At 40.6% G+C, this 18,117-nt stretch overlaps 2 protein-coding genes across 4 annotated transcripts in view; one reads left to right on the forward strand and one right to left on the reverse strand.

Moving 5' to 3' along the window:
* TMEM62 (transmembrane protein 62) overlaps positions 1–10,001 on the reverse strand; it is a 40,868-nt gene extending 30,867 nt beyond the window's left edge. For all 3 annotated transcript variants that reach the window (XR_015697565.1, XR_015697563.1, XM_087722057.1), the window contains exons 1-5: positions 9,746–10,001; positions 7,546–7,657; positions 5,215–5,352; positions 4,701–4,746; positions 1,556–1,697 (exon numbers count right to left, since the gene is read on the reverse strand). Coding sequence is in view for 1 of the 3 variants with exons in the window: in XM_087722057.1 (XP_087578183.1) it covers positions 1,556–1,697; positions 4,701–4,746; positions 5,215–5,352; positions 7,546–7,657; positions 9,746–9,934 (627 nt within the window). In the remaining 2 variants the exon portion in view is untranslated. The remainder of the gene's footprint in view (positions 1–1,555; positions 1,698–4,700; positions 4,747–5,214; positions 5,353–7,545; positions 7,658–9,745) is intronic.
* Positions 10,002–14,706: 4,705 nt separating this feature from the next.
* Positions 14,707–18,117, forward strand: part of UBR1 (ubiquitin protein ligase E3 component n-recognin 1) — a 66,956-nt gene continuing 63,545 nt past the window's right edge. The window contains exon 1 of the mRNA XM_087722088.1: positions 14,707–14,925. Coding sequence (XP_087578214.1) covers positions 14,845–14,925 — 81 coding nt within the window. The 5' untranslated portion in view covers positions 14,707–14,844. The remainder of the gene's footprint in view (positions 14,926–18,117) is intronic.

The raw sequence follows: 18,117 nt of genomic DNA on the forward strand, positions 1-18,117 counted from the left end.
AACTTATTTATATAATGCTATGTCAGCATATCAAGCATAGAAAATTCTCAAAGAGTTTCTAAGCAAAATCTACAGTCTTATGCATATGGAAAATAATGCTAAACATTATAGACAGCTAAAATACTTTCATTATATAATTTAATATAATAAACTATCCTTTAATTCTTAGGCTTTACTTCTGTTCAAAAACATATTTAATAGAGATCTGAACAAGGATGCTGAGATCTATAAAATACTATACTGTAATATAAAATATATTTGGCAGAGACTTATTTAGCTACCTTAATTTATGAATTATGGTTATTTGTAACTAAGTATTATTGTGCTACCATGTATTTTTATTTTTACATTTTGAGGTATCTTTAGATCTGTAAGTAGCTCTCATCCTTTTAATATTTTAAAGTAAATAAAGGACAAGGCATATATACAACTGGGCTGTTTCACAGAAACCTTTTATCTATATTTTAGAATACAGACAGAACTGTGGACTGTGTTTGATCTTTCTAATGCAGCCAAATAATTTTCTATACCACATTGATTTTCATCATATTATAGCAAAATCATCATAGCATATTAACAAAAAAATCCCAACAGATTAGCTTAATACTCTTTTTCTAATTATCACTGACAGATTCTCTGAAGAAAATACTTGAGTTTGACAGAGAACTAATAATTTAGGACAATTAGATGGCCTTCCTGTAGAACCCAGCTGTTCTCAAAGATAATTCTGTGACCCAAAGTAAGGATTTTTCCCCCTTTGCAATGAATGCAATGGAGGTCTGTTGCAAAGAAACAATAATAAGGAATGGGTGTTTTGCTAGAGACCTATATGATTGCAAAACTACTTAAATCTCCACTGATCCTTTGTTCCATAGGAAACTAAATCTCACGAAAAGATTTGGTGACTGCATATAAAACTCACGCTATAGGAAACTAAATCAACTCTCTCTTTGAAAATGCTCACTGTTCAGAGACATCAGGTAAATCAACATCATTGACTGGACTACACATCTCAAGGGCTGAAAGTAGGAAGAAATACTGTAGGTGGATACAGGCAATCCTTGACTAACGACCACAATTGAGCCCAAAATTTATGTTGCTAAGTGAGACGGTCAAGTGAGTTTTGCCCCATTTTATGATCTTTCTTGCCACACCTTAGTGAATCACTGCAGTTGTTCAGTTAAAATCACGGTGGTTAAGTTAATTTGGGATTTGCATTGATTTTGCTTGTCAGAAGGTCGCAAACGATGATCACATGATCCTGGGGCATTGCAATGTCATAAATATTAACCAGTTGCCAAGCATCTGAATTTTGATCACATGACCATTGGGATGCTCAACAATCATAAGTGTGAAAAACGGTCATAAGTCACTTTTTTCACTGTCATCGTCACTTCGAACATCACTAAACAAATGGTTGTAAGTTGAGGACTACCTGTACTCATAAGACTCCATCCAGACAGAATAGCCAGACAGTACAGTTAACATATAACTGGCCTCAATTTTTTTCTGATCTTTTGATTTGATAAAACATTGCTTTTTTTTCTAACATTACCGCATTTAACATCCCAAAGAAATTGAAGGGTCTCCTGGGACCTGGATTAAGACTTGCATCCACACAGATAAAAGAATATTTTCCAAAAGATGTTTTATGAACATAATGGAAGGAGCCATCTTTCTGCCATGCAGAATATTTTCTGCAAAAAAAAAGAAGGATTTAAGAAAAATACTAATTGAAAGAAAAATATGTTATATTAGAAGCTTGTAAGAATAACAGAAATAATACAGATACATCTGTGTTCAGTTCATCACCATTCTTTACTTGTCAATAATAATAATAATAATAATAATAATAATAATAATAATAATTCGAAAAATCCTCTGATGATGCCAAATGCAGACTTTGTAAAGAAGCTGATGAAACTGTTGATCACATACTCAGCTGCTGTAAAAAAATCGTTCAGACTGATTATAAATTGCGGCACAATTCAGTAGCACAAATGATCCATTGGAATTTGTGCAAAAATTATAATATTAAAACAGCAACAAACTGGTGGGAACATCAGCCTGAAAAAGTCACCGAAAATCAGATGGTCAAGATCTTGTGGGATTTCCGTATACAAACGGACAAAATACTGGCGCATAATACACCAGACATCACACTGGTTGAGAAAAATAAGGTCACAATCATAGACATCGCAATACCAGGTGATAGCAGGGTCGCCGAGAAGGAACATGAAAAAATCGCGAAATACCAGGACTTAAAAATCGAAATTCAACAACTATGGCACAAACCAGCAGTGGTAATTGGCACTCTGGGTGCTATTCCAAAAACACTGGAATTACATTTAAAACAGTTAAAAATTGACAAAATCACCATCAGTCAAATGCAAAAAGCCGCACTACTTGGATCTGCACGCATATTACAAAAATACGTTACGACGTCCTAGGCCCCTGGGTGGGGCCCGACTAGTAATCAATGCCAAATCCGGTGAAACAACTGGCCACTGTGATACAATTGTATAATAATAATAATAATCTGCACGCATATTACAAAAATACGTTACGATGTCCTAGGCCCCTGGGTGGGGTCCGACTAGTAATCAATGCCAAATCCGGCGAAACAACTGGCCATTGTGATACAATTCTGTTGTTGCGATAATAATAATAATCACTGCCATCACTGCCCTGTTCTTCGCACCGGCTGCGCACACACATCCCATTGCCTGTTGTGCCGCTCTGCTCGGACTTGCCCGGGCAAGTCCCTCCGGCGCAGCAGACAGGAAGAACAGGGTGGTGACAGCAGCAGCTTTTTTGGCATGTTCGACACCTCCAGTTTTTGGTGGCCTGCAGCCAGCCACCACTGCCAGGAAGCAGCTGGCAAAGAGGCGGCGGCTGGGAGGTTTGTCACAGTCACATTGTACCAGCTGTCACAGGAGAAAGGTAAGCAGCCCAAAGAAAGAGGCAGTCATGGGGGAGGAAGGGGGGCTAGGGCCTGGGCCTTTGAAGGAGTGGGACTGGTGAAGGGAGAGCGGGCAGCATGCAGGTGGTCTTTGACAGATTAAGCCAGGCCTGGGCAGAAAATAGGTAAATAGGTAGAAATTCAAATTTACCTACTGGGTTCTGAGTGGCTGTGTCCATGAGTGACATTGAGTTGGCATGGCCAGTAAAAAAAAATTGAATCCCACCACTGTCCTACTGTATAAGTCTGCCTCCAGCTCTGCAGGCAGCTGGAGGGCCACAACACTAAGATAAAACCTTGGTTATTTATAATTGGAAACCCAGATTAGTATAGTATAGTTCAGTGATGGCGAACCTATGACACGCGTGTCAGTGCTGACACGCGTAGCCATTTGGGGTGACACGCACAGGATTTCATGCGATTCATCCTCGGCTCCTGCACGGCCGCCGAGGATGAAAGAATCTGTGCTGGAGGAACGGGGGGGGGACGTGTGATCTCCCCCGCCCACACTCACTTACTGTATCGCCGCCGCCCCTTTCTGAGCGCAGGGGCTGCTGGTAAGGCATGCGTGCCGTGCGCACACACGTCATCAGCGCGGCGAGGGAGGACCCGCAGAAGAGGAGCGCGGGAACAGTGCGCGCCTCTCTCCAGTCAGGCCGGCACAGAGAGTCTACTCCTGGGACTGTCGGTTACGACTGCACCACACTTATCTCAGTTCACGGCAGGGCTGTGGAGTCTGCTGCTCCCAGCTCCACGTCCTCATCAACATGCCGCTCCGGCCCGCCCCTGCTATGAATATTCATATTCTTCACCCTCGCGTCACTAGGAATAGCAGGGGCGGGCTGGAGCGGCATGTTGATGAGGATGTGAAGCTGGAAGCAGCCGACTCCACAACCCTGGTTCACTGCACCCCAAACAAGTTCAATAATATCAAGGGCAACATACGAAATCAACTGATGAACAAAGAAGTTACTAAGCAAGTATGTTAAATAATTTGTTTTTGGTTTATTAAATACAATTATATATTGCAATTATACATTTTTGTAGTTTAAACTATAAATTGCGCAAAATTATGTTTTTGTCGAAGTGACACACAACGCGAGTTATGCTCGATTTTTTGCCGATTTTTGACACACCACGCCAAAAAGGTTGCCCATCACTGGTATAGTTAATAGCACTTAGAAATAGCACTTACTTATATATTGCTTCACAGTGCTTTACAGCCCTCTCTAAGCAGTTTACAGATTCAGCATATTGCCGCCAACAATCTGGGTCCTCATCTGACCCAGAATCGGAAGGATGGAAGGCTGAGTCAACCTTCAGCCTGGTGAGATTCGAACTGTCAAATTGCTGTCTGCCAGTAGTCAGCAGAAGTAGCCTGCAGTACTGCATTCTAACCATTGTGCCACCACAGTTAAGACATCAGGCTACAAACCAGAAGACCTGGATGCTAATCCTGCCCTAGACACAAAGCCAATTGGGTGACCTTAGACTAATCATTCTTTCGCAGCCCTTAGGAAGCAAGCAATGACAAAAAAAGTCAAGAAAATTGCAGGCAGTCTCCCACAATTGGATACAATTGAAGAGAAAGAAAAACCCTATAAATGACCTTAAAATAATTAATTGACAAAATACGTTAAGAGTCAATATTTTGGTACATGTATCTTTTTTAAATAGGAATTTCTATCCACCATATATCATTCTGGACTGCTGAAACCATCATTACATGCTAACATACCTGTAGTAATTACGAACACTCTCCAGGCTAGGTACGTTGAATGTATCTGTAATGAAAATGGCAAACATTTCAATCCAATTTCAAGATAAAGTTAGGAATAAAAAAGGTAGTCTAAGTTTTAAAAAAATCATTGCAGTATGAACTTGAAAGAGAACCCAGATGCCTAGGGAGGAAAGCAAGATTCATTGCACAAACCAAAGGCTGAGATGCTTTTTGGGAAAACTAAAATTATATAATTTAAAGAAATTTATAACAGAATGGGCAAAATAAAATTACCACAAAAGCTATATATATAAACAATATTCTCCTACTTTAAAATATATATTTATACTTTGCAGACAAAGTGATTCCAGACATTTTTTTAAAAAAATGTTATGGTATATAAATGATTTAGATAATTTATATAATATCAAAATATTAAACATGGTTACATGAGGAGTTATGACAGTCTAGCATTTCTTAATGATAAACATAAAATTAGAATTACATGCCTGAAATCTTGTTTCTGTCTTACCATGATTTCCTTTTATATCTATCCATTTCGTTTTTTCCATGATCTTAGATCTTTTTAAGATTGTCTGGTAAGTTTGCCACTCCACCTCAAACTGATCAGACCCAAATCCATCCTTTGTTTTGGCATCAGTCAAGTCACCTGTTTAGTGAATAGAGAAGAGCTCCAGAACCCAATGAACAATAGAATGCAGAATAAACCAAATGCCACTGATAAACTATTTAGAAATTAGGTTTGACACCTAATGCAACATATTACCACATTATGACTGTATGTTGTCAGTGTTCCAAGTAACATCCCCACGAAAGAAGACTCCGAGGCTTGAGTTTCCTCAAAGTTCCACTTTATTGGCACATCTGGGAAAACCCAAATCTGAAAATTTCCAGGTTTTCCCCACCCAAGTAAAAGTTCAAGTCCCTGCCCAGCACCCACATGTCCATCACATGGTCCAATCAGACACTGTTCCAACTGAAGAGGCCTCCGTCACACCACTCTAGGTGCAGGGCAAAATGACCTTGACTCTCTGACAAAGGAATGTTATGTAGACTATATATCTCCCATACTCCATATAATCCCCCCTCCCATTTATCCACAGTAGAAAATGTGGCAGGCCTGAAGGCCCAATGGAAAAGACGGCTTCCAGGACTGACATATGTTTCCTTTGAACTTATAGAAAATGCAGTATCTGCGTTCTACATGTTTTTACATAGGGTTCATATTCTACACCAGATCTGGGCATTTTACCACCTGCAAACAGGTAATCTGGGAATCTGGTTCAAAGCAAGATTTCTGAAGAACAGGGCACAGAAGACAGCTTAGCTTGTTAATCAGCTCGTATCCCAAAGCTGACTCTGAATAAGGTCCTTTAATTTTAAATTCTATGAACCATATAGGAGTGAGGCACAGTGCCATACTGCACTGTAGACAAGCTTGGAATAGGGTGGTCTTATCCTTCCTCCAAACCTAGACTACCAGCTGCTGCCAAAGATACTTTAGAAATGGCTTCAAATATATTCATAGACTTCCCACACTATAAAAAGGGCTACCTATCCTAATAAACTGCAAACTCCTCAAGAAATGCTATTGAACCTCAACTAGCCAACCTCTTTTCTTAACCAGCTGCATGTAGTATTTATATGTGACAAATTAGCATACTAACAGTCCACTAATCGTCACTAGATTAACTCTAAGCTCAGCAAAAAATATATCTGAGATGTTTCTTGAAAGACCTCAGATAGACTAATGTTAATTCTAACTAGTTATTCAAAATATCAGTATGTGTATATGCATTTAAGTGTATAATAAATGATGAATACAGAATGTGAAACAATTAGTAGCAATAAAACAATTTGATAAACACTGTTAGAAAAACAAAGAAGTCCAAGGTCAATCTCTTAAATATACAAACCAGTGTTTCCACTCCAAGCATCACATTTTGCTGTGCATATCATGAATGAAAAAATTCATTTGGTGCCACTCAGGCTCTTTCAAAGGGTACGGGATCTTTCAGAGGGTGAGGGATCGTAACAGAGGTCTCAGACAAATATTTAGGCACAAAATCATCTGATGGGGCTGACAAGTTAATATAATTTTGAGGGATACCCAATCTGACTTAGAGCCATGGACTTTACTTGTAGTTTCCCATCAAAAACTAAGCCGGTCCAATAGCCCACCTTAACTTTTTGAAATTAATCAATATTAGCTGATAGTTAAAGGTAAAGGTTCCCCTCGCACACATGTGCTAGTCATTCCCGACTCTAGGGGGCAGTGCTCATCTCCGTTTCAAAGCCGAAGAGCCAGCGCTGTTCAAAGACGTCCCCGTGGTCATGTGGCTGGCATGACTAAATGCTGAAGGCGCATGGAATACTGTTACCTTCCCACCAAAGGTGGTTCCTATTTTTTCTACTTGCATTTTTACATGCTTTCGAACTGCTAGGTTGGCAGAAGCTGGGACAAGTAACGGGAGCTCACTCCGTTACGCGGTGCTAGGGATTCAAACCACCGAACTGCCGACCTTCCTGCTCGACAAGCTCAGTGTCTTAGACACTTAGAGAACAAAGTCTAGATAAACTGCATATGTACTTCTATCTGTAAGAGAAAGCAAATACACAATTGCAAAAAGTGACAGAAAGAGGAGAAGAGGAACTGTTTCTGGTATTTCAGGTTTTAGGGTATTCCCTCTAATGCTCAGAACTTATATAACAACCTTTTCTGTGGCACAGCTGGTTTTTTAAATTTTAAAGGCGGTCCTACCAAACAAGTAACCAGGACTGCAGCATATTCCCCAAAGAATTAAGGTGCAATATAAACATGAAACAAAAAGAAATAACTCACCTGTCACTAACGTAAGAGCAGGTTGGATTATGGGAATTGTTTCCTTACAGAATTTCTCAAAATCAGAAGTTCGACTGGGACTTAGAAACTTACTGATATGTAGATCTGACACCTACAATAACAATAACAGGCTGACATAAAAAAAAGAAATAAGGCTATCTAATAACTTTTTACAAAAACAGTTGTGTATATGAAAGATATACAAAAATAAATATTAACTAGAAAACAAATCTTGGTGCCAAACAATAATAGTTTTAATTTCTATATACCCGAATGTACAGCCTAAATGTTGGAGATGTGGTTCTCTCGATGCTACATATTTTCATATATGGTGGACTTGTCAAAAGGTTAAGGCATTTTGGATAAAAATGTGGTGAATTATGCAAAATATCTTTAAAAGAAGGATAAAGTTTACTCCCCAGTTATTTTTACTAAGAATATGTATGGACTTTACAGCGGTAGAGACTAATTTGGTTCTGCACCTAATAACGGCAGCAAGACTGTTGGTGGCGCAATACTGGAAGAAGGAAGACTTGCCTACAACTCAAGAATGGTTCCACCACAAATGCGCGAACGACTAAACCGCGGTGACAAAAACGCATCGACAAAACCGCGCCGACGAATGAGTGCTGCGCCGACAACAGCGCGCCGACAGAAGCGCGCTGTAACCCTAACCCTAACCCTAAACCAAACCCTAAACCTAACCCTAAACCTTAACTTAACTTAAATCGCGCTTCTGTCGGCGCGCTGTTGTTGGCGCGCTTTTGACATCGCGGTTTTAGTGCCGCGGTTTTGTCGGCGCGCTTTTGACGTTTGCGCATTTGTCGGGTCACGCTCAAGAATGGACATTGAAAGTCACAAACCTAGCCGAGATGGCGAAAATATCGGCATATCTTAAAGACCATTCAATGAGAGATATAAACGAGACTGGGAAAAATGGATTGACTATATACAAAACAAATATGGGACTAAGAAATTACAGATAGCCTATGCCTGAGATTAGGAATAATCTAAACTGTTCATAGCTAGTGCAACAGGAAGAAGCTGAGTTCAATGCAGAGATGTTATTAACTTCTTTTTTTATTTCCTTTGTCTTAATATATTGTAGACTGTGTTTGTTAAAAATCTATACCGTTTAGGGGCTCTGGGAAGTCGGGGAGGAAGGGAGGTGGGGTGTTAGGGGAGAGGGGATACATAGTATGTGTTAGATTTTAAGGTAACGTGACTGCACTTGTATACTGTTGCTTTTTAATTCCACTGTAAAAATAGGACAAGCTGAATATATTAATAGATTGTAGAAATATACCGAAGGGAGGAGTAGAGGGACAGAAGAAAGAGGGGGAGAGAGGGTGGGAGAGTGGACTGGAGGGAGTGGGAGAAGGAAGGGAGGGAGTGTATCGGGAGAGAGGAGTGGAAGAGGGGGAGGGGAAGTAGGGTAGAGGGGAATGATGGAGGGAAGATGGAAAGTTGGAGGGGGGGGCGAAAGAAAGGGTATATGGAGGGTCGAAGAGGTACATTGGGTTTTTACTTTTGGGGGTATTGCTGATAAGAGGAATGGCTGTGTTTATTGTTTAATGTTATATGGCCCCAGTTATGCACAGTATATACGTGACTGTACAAAAATGAAAATGGAAAATAAAAACACATTTATGTAAAAATAGTTTTAATTTCACAACTAGCCCTTTTAGATGACTCACAGTTTCCCCACACATACAATAACACACACCTTTTCACCCAGTGTACAGCAGAACAGAAGCCAGCAGCTCATTTTACAAAGTCCCCCCCCCATCCTCTCAAAAATACGAATGCAAAGTATCACCAAACAGGATACAACTTTTCTGACTATGTTTCGTGAACAGCGGATTTAAATCATCCCAATCCAGCAAATTGGAAATGTGACTTCCTCTTTATTGATTGGAACTAATCATTTCCTACTCTTTCATTACTCAATAGTTTTTCTCAGTTTTATTTTCTCCTTTTACCATTTCCCCCCTCTATCCTTCTAAATCTAGGGGGAGAGGAAATCCTGTATGTTGAAACTGGACCGTAATTTTGGTTAGTCATGTATGATTCTCTATCAAAATTACAGTAGCTTCTAACGGGTCCAGCCAATTGAAAAAGAAACCAACGCCGCTGCTTTCATCCATTTTCGCCGGAAAACCCGGAAAGCTTCCAAGCCGCGCCACCCGTTACCACTTGCCTGAATCACCCAGAAAAGGTTGTTGGCTTCATCCCCGGGAGCCGGCTCGGGAGCGAATGAGCGAACTGGGACCCGGGGTTGTTGGCCCCCCCGAAAACTGTACCGATCCATCAATACTGTCACCGTCACCAGCGCGACCGCCAGCAGCCCAGCCAACAATCGCAGCATTTTCGTCCGTCTCTTCCACATCTACTGCCAGGCGTGAATCAACGGTCCCGATCTTCCATCGGCAACGGCCCACAGCCACCCGCTTCCGCCCCCCGGCTGCCGGCTCTGCGGGCTCCTACGCCACTCAAGTTGCATTAGCCCGCCCCTCCCGCGTCTCTATTGGAGGACGGAGAATCCCTTCGCGACGACTCGCCCAGCAGCGGGATGGCAAATATAAAATGATCTGCTAACTGGATTAAGATCGCCTGAGAATCTCAGGCTCCTCTCAGCAAGAAATATAGTTTTGTATTTAGGTAGTTCTCTTGCGAAAAATTGTTTCTCACGTTGGGCATGTGATTTTGACCAGAAAAATAGCAGTTGCCTGAATTGTGGGGAAATTTATTGAAGAGAGCGCCCAGGCAGACAGGCAGGCAGACAGACCGACTCCTGGGTAGTTTTATTCTAGTTGGGAAACATTGAACTTTGTGTTGGGTTATTCATTCATTTGGAATAAAGGAACAGAATATTGCTTGGGTTTAAACCTTATCTACCTTAAGGCACTTTTTTTTGCAGGACAGGGAACATTTAAGTAATTATTATGTGAACCCAAGTATTGTGATTTGTAAACCTCAGATAATTTTAGTAGGTCAGGTGAACCTTATTAGTTACAGAAAGGAAGAAAAAAGAGTGAGGAAAATCCAATGGGACTAGGCAGTTCATGAATCTGTTGCTTTGGGACAGTGCTTTTGACATTCTTTATTGATAGCATTTTATGAGCATCCAGACATTGTTTACAGCCATCCTGTTTCTCATGAATAACCTTACTTTTTCCATATTTTTCTTCAGAGAAGAAAAAAAAAGCTTAACTAATATGCATATGCTAGTTACCTAGTGTCATAGTCTACTTTGTAGTTATTTTAAACTTTCATAGTCAACCAGAAAGACACTTAAAATTGTAAAAGGAACAATAGGAATAAATCAAAATTATAAAAAGTACAGTAACAATCTGCTCTCAAGAAATAAACACCTACGACTGAAGAACAGGTTGTTGGAAGAAATATCTTTCTGGGTTTGGCTCCAAGTGGGAAAAAAGACACTGGAGACATGGAGGCTGCTTGGAAAGATGGTTTTAATGGTGGACAGGACCACATGGCTTGAGTCCTGAACAGAAAAGGTGATCACATGCTTCAATATTGGTGGAGAAGAGAAGGGAAGGAAGAAGAAAAGCTGAGTCTTGGTTTTATGCCCTCTCTGGCCTTTGATCTTGAGTTTGTATTCTGATTGGTTGTCAGACTCCCATGGGTCCATGCAGGGGCAACTCTCTAGGCTGCGTTTTGAATCCAGATTTGGTTGAGTTCTCAAATGCCATGTGGCAAGTTGGGTAAAGGGCCAATATTATCATTCCTTAATCCTATCATTCTGGAGCTGAAGGGGAGAACTCTTTATTATGTAAAGTGGACTAGCTCAGGCTTTAATGGCTCATTGAAAAAGGGGCATGGGCAGGCAGCTGCAGGCAGCTATTCTGTCTTTTAAAACATGTTTCTTCCTTTTCACATCCAGAGAAATATTCTGCCTTTTCAATATTTCCTAGGATACTTCATTTTTCTGGGAGAGGGCTGGGTGATAACTTCCTACAAGGTAGAGTTAAACTGTCTTAAAAAAACTTCCAAAAACCTATGAGAGAAAGCATTGTGGACCTTTGGAAGTAAAACATTTCAAGGTATGAGGGCAACTGCAGAGGCAGCAAGTTTTTTTCTCCATGGCCATTTCAAACAGAGAAAAGCCACTTAACAGGCCTTTCTGGGATCAATTGTAGCTTTTGGATCCCTTTCCAAGTCTGTCCCATGTAAAATGCTCTACAGTAATTCTGCATGAGTTATTGATGATGTAGTGTCCTGGCCCAAGACAGTATAATTAACTTAGCCAAAGCTGAGCAAATATTCACCAAGCCAGTCTCCACCCACCTTTTAAACAGTAACCATGAGTCTAGGAGGATATCCAGGTTCTACACCAACTCCTTTCCAGGAAGCATTACCTAACCCAGAACAATTAATGGAATCAATGTTCCTGAACATTTAGTGATGCACAGCAAGTTAATTTTTAGTGAGTCTTCAACTTACAACAGTTCATTTAGTGATTGTTTGAAGTTATGGCACTGAAAAAGTGACTTATGCTTATTTTTCACAGTTAAACCATTGCAGCATTCCCCATGATCACTTGATCAAAATTTGGATGCTTGGCAACTGACTCATATTTATGATGGTTGCAGTGTCCCAGGAATCATGAAGGTCACCTTTTGTGACCTTCTGACAATCAAAGTCAATGGGGAAGCCAGATTCATTTAACAATCGTATTGCTAACTGAACAACTGTAATGATTTACTTAACAACTGTGGCAAAAAACATTGTAAAATGGGGCAACACTCAACAAATGTCTCTCTTAGCAACAAAATGTTGGGGCTCAACTGTGGTCATAAGTCAAGGACTACCTATACTGCTGACAACTTATCCAACAGGCTCACGTAGGCATTAAATAGAATGTTGGAAAGCACCAAGCCTGAGATAATGAACATTGGACAATTTAAAATATTGTTTTCCCCTAACTACATTAAACATCCAGAAAGGGACCAACGGAAATACATGTAGTCCTCAAATTATGACCACAACTGAGCCCAACATTTCTGTTGCTAAGTGCAACAGGTTTTTTTGCCCCATTTTGCAACTTTTCTTGCCACAACTTTTCTTGCAGTGAATCATGCAGTTGTTAAATAAGTGCCATAGTTGTACATTAAATCTGGCTTCCTCATTGACTATGTTTGTCAGACGGTTGCAAATGGTGATTACATGACCCCAGGACACTGCAGGTGCCATAAATATGAACCACTTCCCAAGCGGCCAAATTTTGATCACGTGATCATGGGGATGGTGCAATGATCATAAGTGTGAAAAATGGCATACGTCAGGTTTTTCCAGTGCTGTTGTAACTTCAAACAGTCACTAAATGATTAGATGTAAATCAAGGACTATCTGGACACTTTCTGTATTTCCCGATCATTGCAAAATGTTCAGTTAGATACCATAGCTGGGGGTACTGAAAGCCACCAAGATGGTTCTACTTCCCCCATCTATGTCCAAACAAAAATCATCTACTAGGATGACCAATCATGTTATTTCCCCCTGACTGGATATTAATACGCTGGATTCATTTCTTCTAGGGCTGAGTCACACAGGGAAGGTTGAAGAAAGGGGAGACATTATCAAAATCTTCAGGATCCTAGAGGGGCTTCTTCAAGAGCAGGTGCAGAACCATCTCATTTAAAGTAGGTGTCAATACTTCCTTACTCAGAGCAACTTTGACAACTTCACTGACCCAGCAAGTCGCACCCCGATTGGTTACTTAAAAGAACCAGTAGTGGCTTAGACCCAATAGCATAGGTCTAAGTCACAAGTCAGGTGGCAGAGTTCATGTTATATAAAGAACCCTTTTCATTTTCTCTAGCAGAAGTTCAAGTCTCACTTAGTGTATTAGAATCTGTCTAAGTAGCATGTGCCCCTGGGTGGCCACTTGAAAAAAAGCCTAATCAATCAGCCAGCAAGCCAGTGGATGTTGCTGAAGTTGTTGTTAGTTGCAAAGTTGTGTCCGACCCATTGCGATCCCATGGACAACGTTCTTCCAGGCCTGTCTTCTACCATCCTCTGGAGTCCATTTACGCTACACACCAACTGCTTCAGTGACTCCATCCAGTCACCTCATTCTGTCGTCCCCTTCTTCTTTTGCCCTCAATCTTTCCCAGCATTAGGCTCTTTTCCAGTGAGTCCTTCCTTCTCATTAGGTAGCCAAAGTATTTGAGTTTCGTCTTCAGGATCTTGTCTTCTAAAGAGCAGTCAGGGTTGATCTCCTCTAGGACTGACCAGTTTGATCACCTTACAGTCCAAGGGACTCGCAGGAGTCTTCTCCAATACCATAGTTCAAAGGCCTCAGTACTTTGGTGCTCAGTCTTCCTTATGGTCCAACTTTCACTGCCATACATTACAACTGGGAAAAACCATGGCCTTGACTATACACATTTCTGTTGGCAGGGTGATGTCTCTGCTTTTTAGTATGATGTCTAGATTTGCCATACCTTTCCTCCCCAGGAGCAAGAGTCTTTTACTTTTACTTTTTGCTGAAGTAGTGCTCAACAATTCAGGGTATTGGGTTTATGGCAGCTGCATTAATGCATTCTATAACAGCCTTTCTAACACTCTCTTTGATCATTTTGTTGTCCAAACCTAAAGATGCTATTTTGGTTTGCACAAACCGACTTTGAATCCAAGACCTGGCATGGGTTAATTCCAGTTTGTACATTAATTGCAACTCAACAGAAAAAGACTTTTATGAGTATAAAGGTTTATTTAGCAAACATTCAGTCTAGAAGCAAGAACTTCCCATTTAAAGGTCCTGCAGATATTAGATTTGGGACAAAAGAGAAATGTGGACGTTTAAAAGACCAATACTGGCTAAAGGAAGGTTTGGAAATTCAGTTTTACCTTGCAAACAGATTTATTCTGTGCAGCAAATTTCAGAATCAAACACCACTTCTCACAGACAGAAAATAGATCAGTTCTCTCCCACTTCTGAAGAAAGCTGCCACTTTAGCAGCTTTTTACGCCGGTCGGTGGAGGGGCTTCCCCGGGCGCCTTTGCACACGCTTGGCTCCATGTTTGTCGGAGAAGCAGCCGCCGAGATTTTCCGGTTAGCAAGCGACGCTCGGCTCGGCAAGTGCTCTCTTGAGCATGCGCCAGAAAGCCGAGCATGCGCAATGTTGCAGAGGACCCAGTCCGCTTGAGGTTTGGCGTCGGGCATCGGGTCAGGTCTTCCCGAACCTTGGTCGTCCCCAGGCCTTCCCACGCAGCTGATTTCCGGTTGGCCTGCGGTAGGACTCAAGCCTGCCAAGCCCCGCTTCTCCTAAGATGGCGGATGAAGGCGACGGCGCGGGAAGGATGGCTGGAACGGGCGGCGCTGCCCCCGTGAACCCCTCGGATCTGGCTGGGGTGAGATTCCGCTCTCGCCCGAGGGTCCATCCCTGGCGCTTGGGTCGATGGCCGCGGCGACGTTCCTTCTTAAAGGGTCCAAACAGCAGCTGCGCTAGATAAATGGACCCTAACCCAGAAATGCCCGGGCTCCGATAGTTTTATTAGCCCGCGTTGATCACACAGTGGGGGCTGCTCCTCCTTATGTCTTGCTAGGAAGGTGGTCTTCCCCTGGTTCCCGCTTCTGTTGCCTGCGGTCCCCCCCCCCCCCAAAAAAAAGGTTCATCTCTGGGTTTCTTGTCAAATGGGACTGCACCGCTGCGCACTACACAGCGCCGTACATACATGCTGGGTAAAGCCCACTTAGTTGACAGGTAAAGAGTTAGGATTTGGAGCGGGGTTATGTCTTTTTAACTCCAGGAGAGTTTAAATTACCGGAGTTGGATTCTGACAGGTCCACTGTTGCAATAGAAATAGCCGATATCCGTACCTCGATAAAGATGCAATAAACATTTTCCGAAGTGTTTTGACATCTTGGCCTTCGTTCTCTTAATTCTTGACTTTGTCTCTTTTAGATTTCAATTAGTTGTTAGTTTTTATCTCTTTACTTTAAAATGTAATAGTTATTTTTTTAAAAAAATAATTGCTTAATGGACAGAGATCATTTATTACAGTGTACAGTGCTTCTTTATTAGCACTGTACATTCAGTAATATGTTTATACCGTATAATAAACCAGTATGGAATGTTTTGCGTCTTGAATATTATTATCATAAAGTAGGGAAGGGGAGATTCAATGAAGCTAAAAGGCAAATTTATTTATTTTGCTGGAGTGGATTGTTGTCTAGGCCATAATATTTAAACTTCAAAATATTCATCTCAATGCACTCTTTGTATTTATATATGTGTGTGGTAGTGTTCTTAGTCGTAAATGACTCTTATGTGAGCTTCGGTGATATTATTAATCAAACTTTATGGAAACATTTATTAAAAATAATGTTTAGCAATTTTATATTTCTTTGTTTAGAGGAACTTGTGAAAATAGATTCATAAATGAGGACAAGGACTGGAATGGTAAAAGAAACAACAAGGATAATATAACAGGCGTGCAATAGTTTGAAAGTATTAAATGTCTAGGAATTGAAGTAAAAGTGAAAGTGGGAACATCAGAGAAAATACCTAAAATGGTTCAGTCTTTTGAGTAAATCAACAATGTTTAACAAAGGATGTTAATTAAGTAGACAGGATTTTCAGGCTCAAAAATGGTTTCACTTTTTGTAATAAAAACAAATGGCATTTCAAAAAATTTCCTTCACTTTGGAAAGATAGCCGAATGCTATGTCATGGATTTCAAATGGAGCTACTAGTAGCTTAATGGTGCAGCCTGAGAATTTGACAGATTTTGTGTAAATTATAGAGAAGTAATTACTGCTTAGGTGATGTTTTGAAAGGAACTCTAGATAACTAGGAATGATATTTGTCTGCTTGTTGACATTTAATAATTAACCAGCTGTGTAACTGAAAAAGTAAAAGTGAGTAGACAGTTAATATGAGGAAACACACAATACTGAGAAAAGAGACAAGAACATTAATGTCTCTTGCATCTGCAATCCATATCTGAAGGGAATAGTAAATACTGCAATGTTTAAAGGCTTGAATTTTGTTTGAATGAGATTTTTCACATATTTTTAAACAAACATGGAAGTTTCAGTATGTATGCAATATGTGATGAGATCCAGTTGGTGTAGTGGTTAAGGTGCTGGCCTAGAAATTAAGAAACTAAGTTTTAATCCTGCCTTAGGCATGAAAGCTCGCTGGATGACTTTGGGACTTTGGTTCATTCTCTCTCAATGCAATACACATCAAAGATGTGTACAAAAACCTTGAATGACCAAAGCCACTGAGTGGTGGAAGTCAATATCTATGGCCCATTTGCTGAAGTTATGACAAATGGAAGATTTGGAATGTGAAAGAAGTAAATAGTAAATAATATAAATTAATCAAATTAAAAAGAAAAAGTATCTGTAATTAAAAAAAGGGGGAAGCATATAATACATGTGAATGAAAGTGGTCTGATCGAGTTGAGAAATATATGCAGGGAAGTGAAGTTTAATCATGGAAGGAAGGTTTAAATATATGTTAAAAATATAAACTGGTGTTAAGTAATTGTTATGGGTGTCTATTAAAGTAGGAATCTATATTTGGTGATAGTTGCGTGTCAGAAGTGAATAATGGTATTGGATTTGTGGAAAAATAAATATAATGTAGTGGGGGGGGGGAATCTTCTAGGTGATAAGATGGATGGATAGGAATAAGATGAGAGAGAAAGAGAAGGGCATTAGAGGCCAAAGAATGCAATAAGAATGTTGACAGCTGAGTATCTGCTTAGAAAAGATGCATTTGTTTTTAATATGTGGTTTAAATATCTATTTACATGTATACATGGCATAGGAATGAGTATAATAATAATAGCACTTAGACGTATATACTGCTTCATAATGGTTTACAGCCCTCTCTAAATGGTTTACAGAGTCAGCATATTGTCCCCAACAATCTGGGTCCTCGTTTTACTGACCTCGGAAGGATAGAAGGCTGAGTCAACTTTGAGCCAGTGAAGACTGAACTCCTGGCAGTGAGCTGAATTAACCTGTAATACTGCATTCTGAACAAGATGGCTCGGTGGCTAACACACTGAGCTGGTCGATTAGAAAGGTGTTCGAATCCCTAGCACCGCGTAACGGAGTGAATTCCCGTTACTCGTCCCAGCTTCTGCTGATCTAGCAGTTCAAAAGCATGTAAATATGCAAGTAGAAAAATAGGAACCACCTTTGGTTGGAAGGTAACAGCGTTCCATGTGCCTTCGGCGTTTAGTCATGCCAGCTACATGACTTAAGAGATGTTTTCGGACAACGAAGACAGAGATGTCTTCGGCTTTGAAACGGAAATGAGCACCATCCTCTAGAGTCGGGAACGACTAGCACATATGTGCGAGGGGAACCTTTACCGCATTCTGAATTAATCTGCAATACTGTATTCTAACCACTGCATCACCACGGATCCTAAGCTAGAAAGCAGAGGGCTGCCTAGAGTCACCCCAAACAGCAAGATGGGCAGTATGTAAATTTAATAAATAAATCAAGTAAATGATGATGTAGCAATATGATGAGAGGATATGAATGTGGCGCAGACCAATTTTTTTGCAGAGCTAAGTGGG

Source organism: Thamnophis sirtalis, unplaced genomic scaffold (assembly GCF_051295495.1).
Source record: "Thamnophis sirtalis isolate CommonGarterSnake01/CBP01778 unplaced genomic scaffold, rThaSir2_p1.2 scaffold_1, whole genome shotgun sequence".
NCBI lineage: Eukaryota > Metazoa > Chordata > Lepidosauria > Squamata > Natricidae > Thamnophis > Thamnophis sirtalis.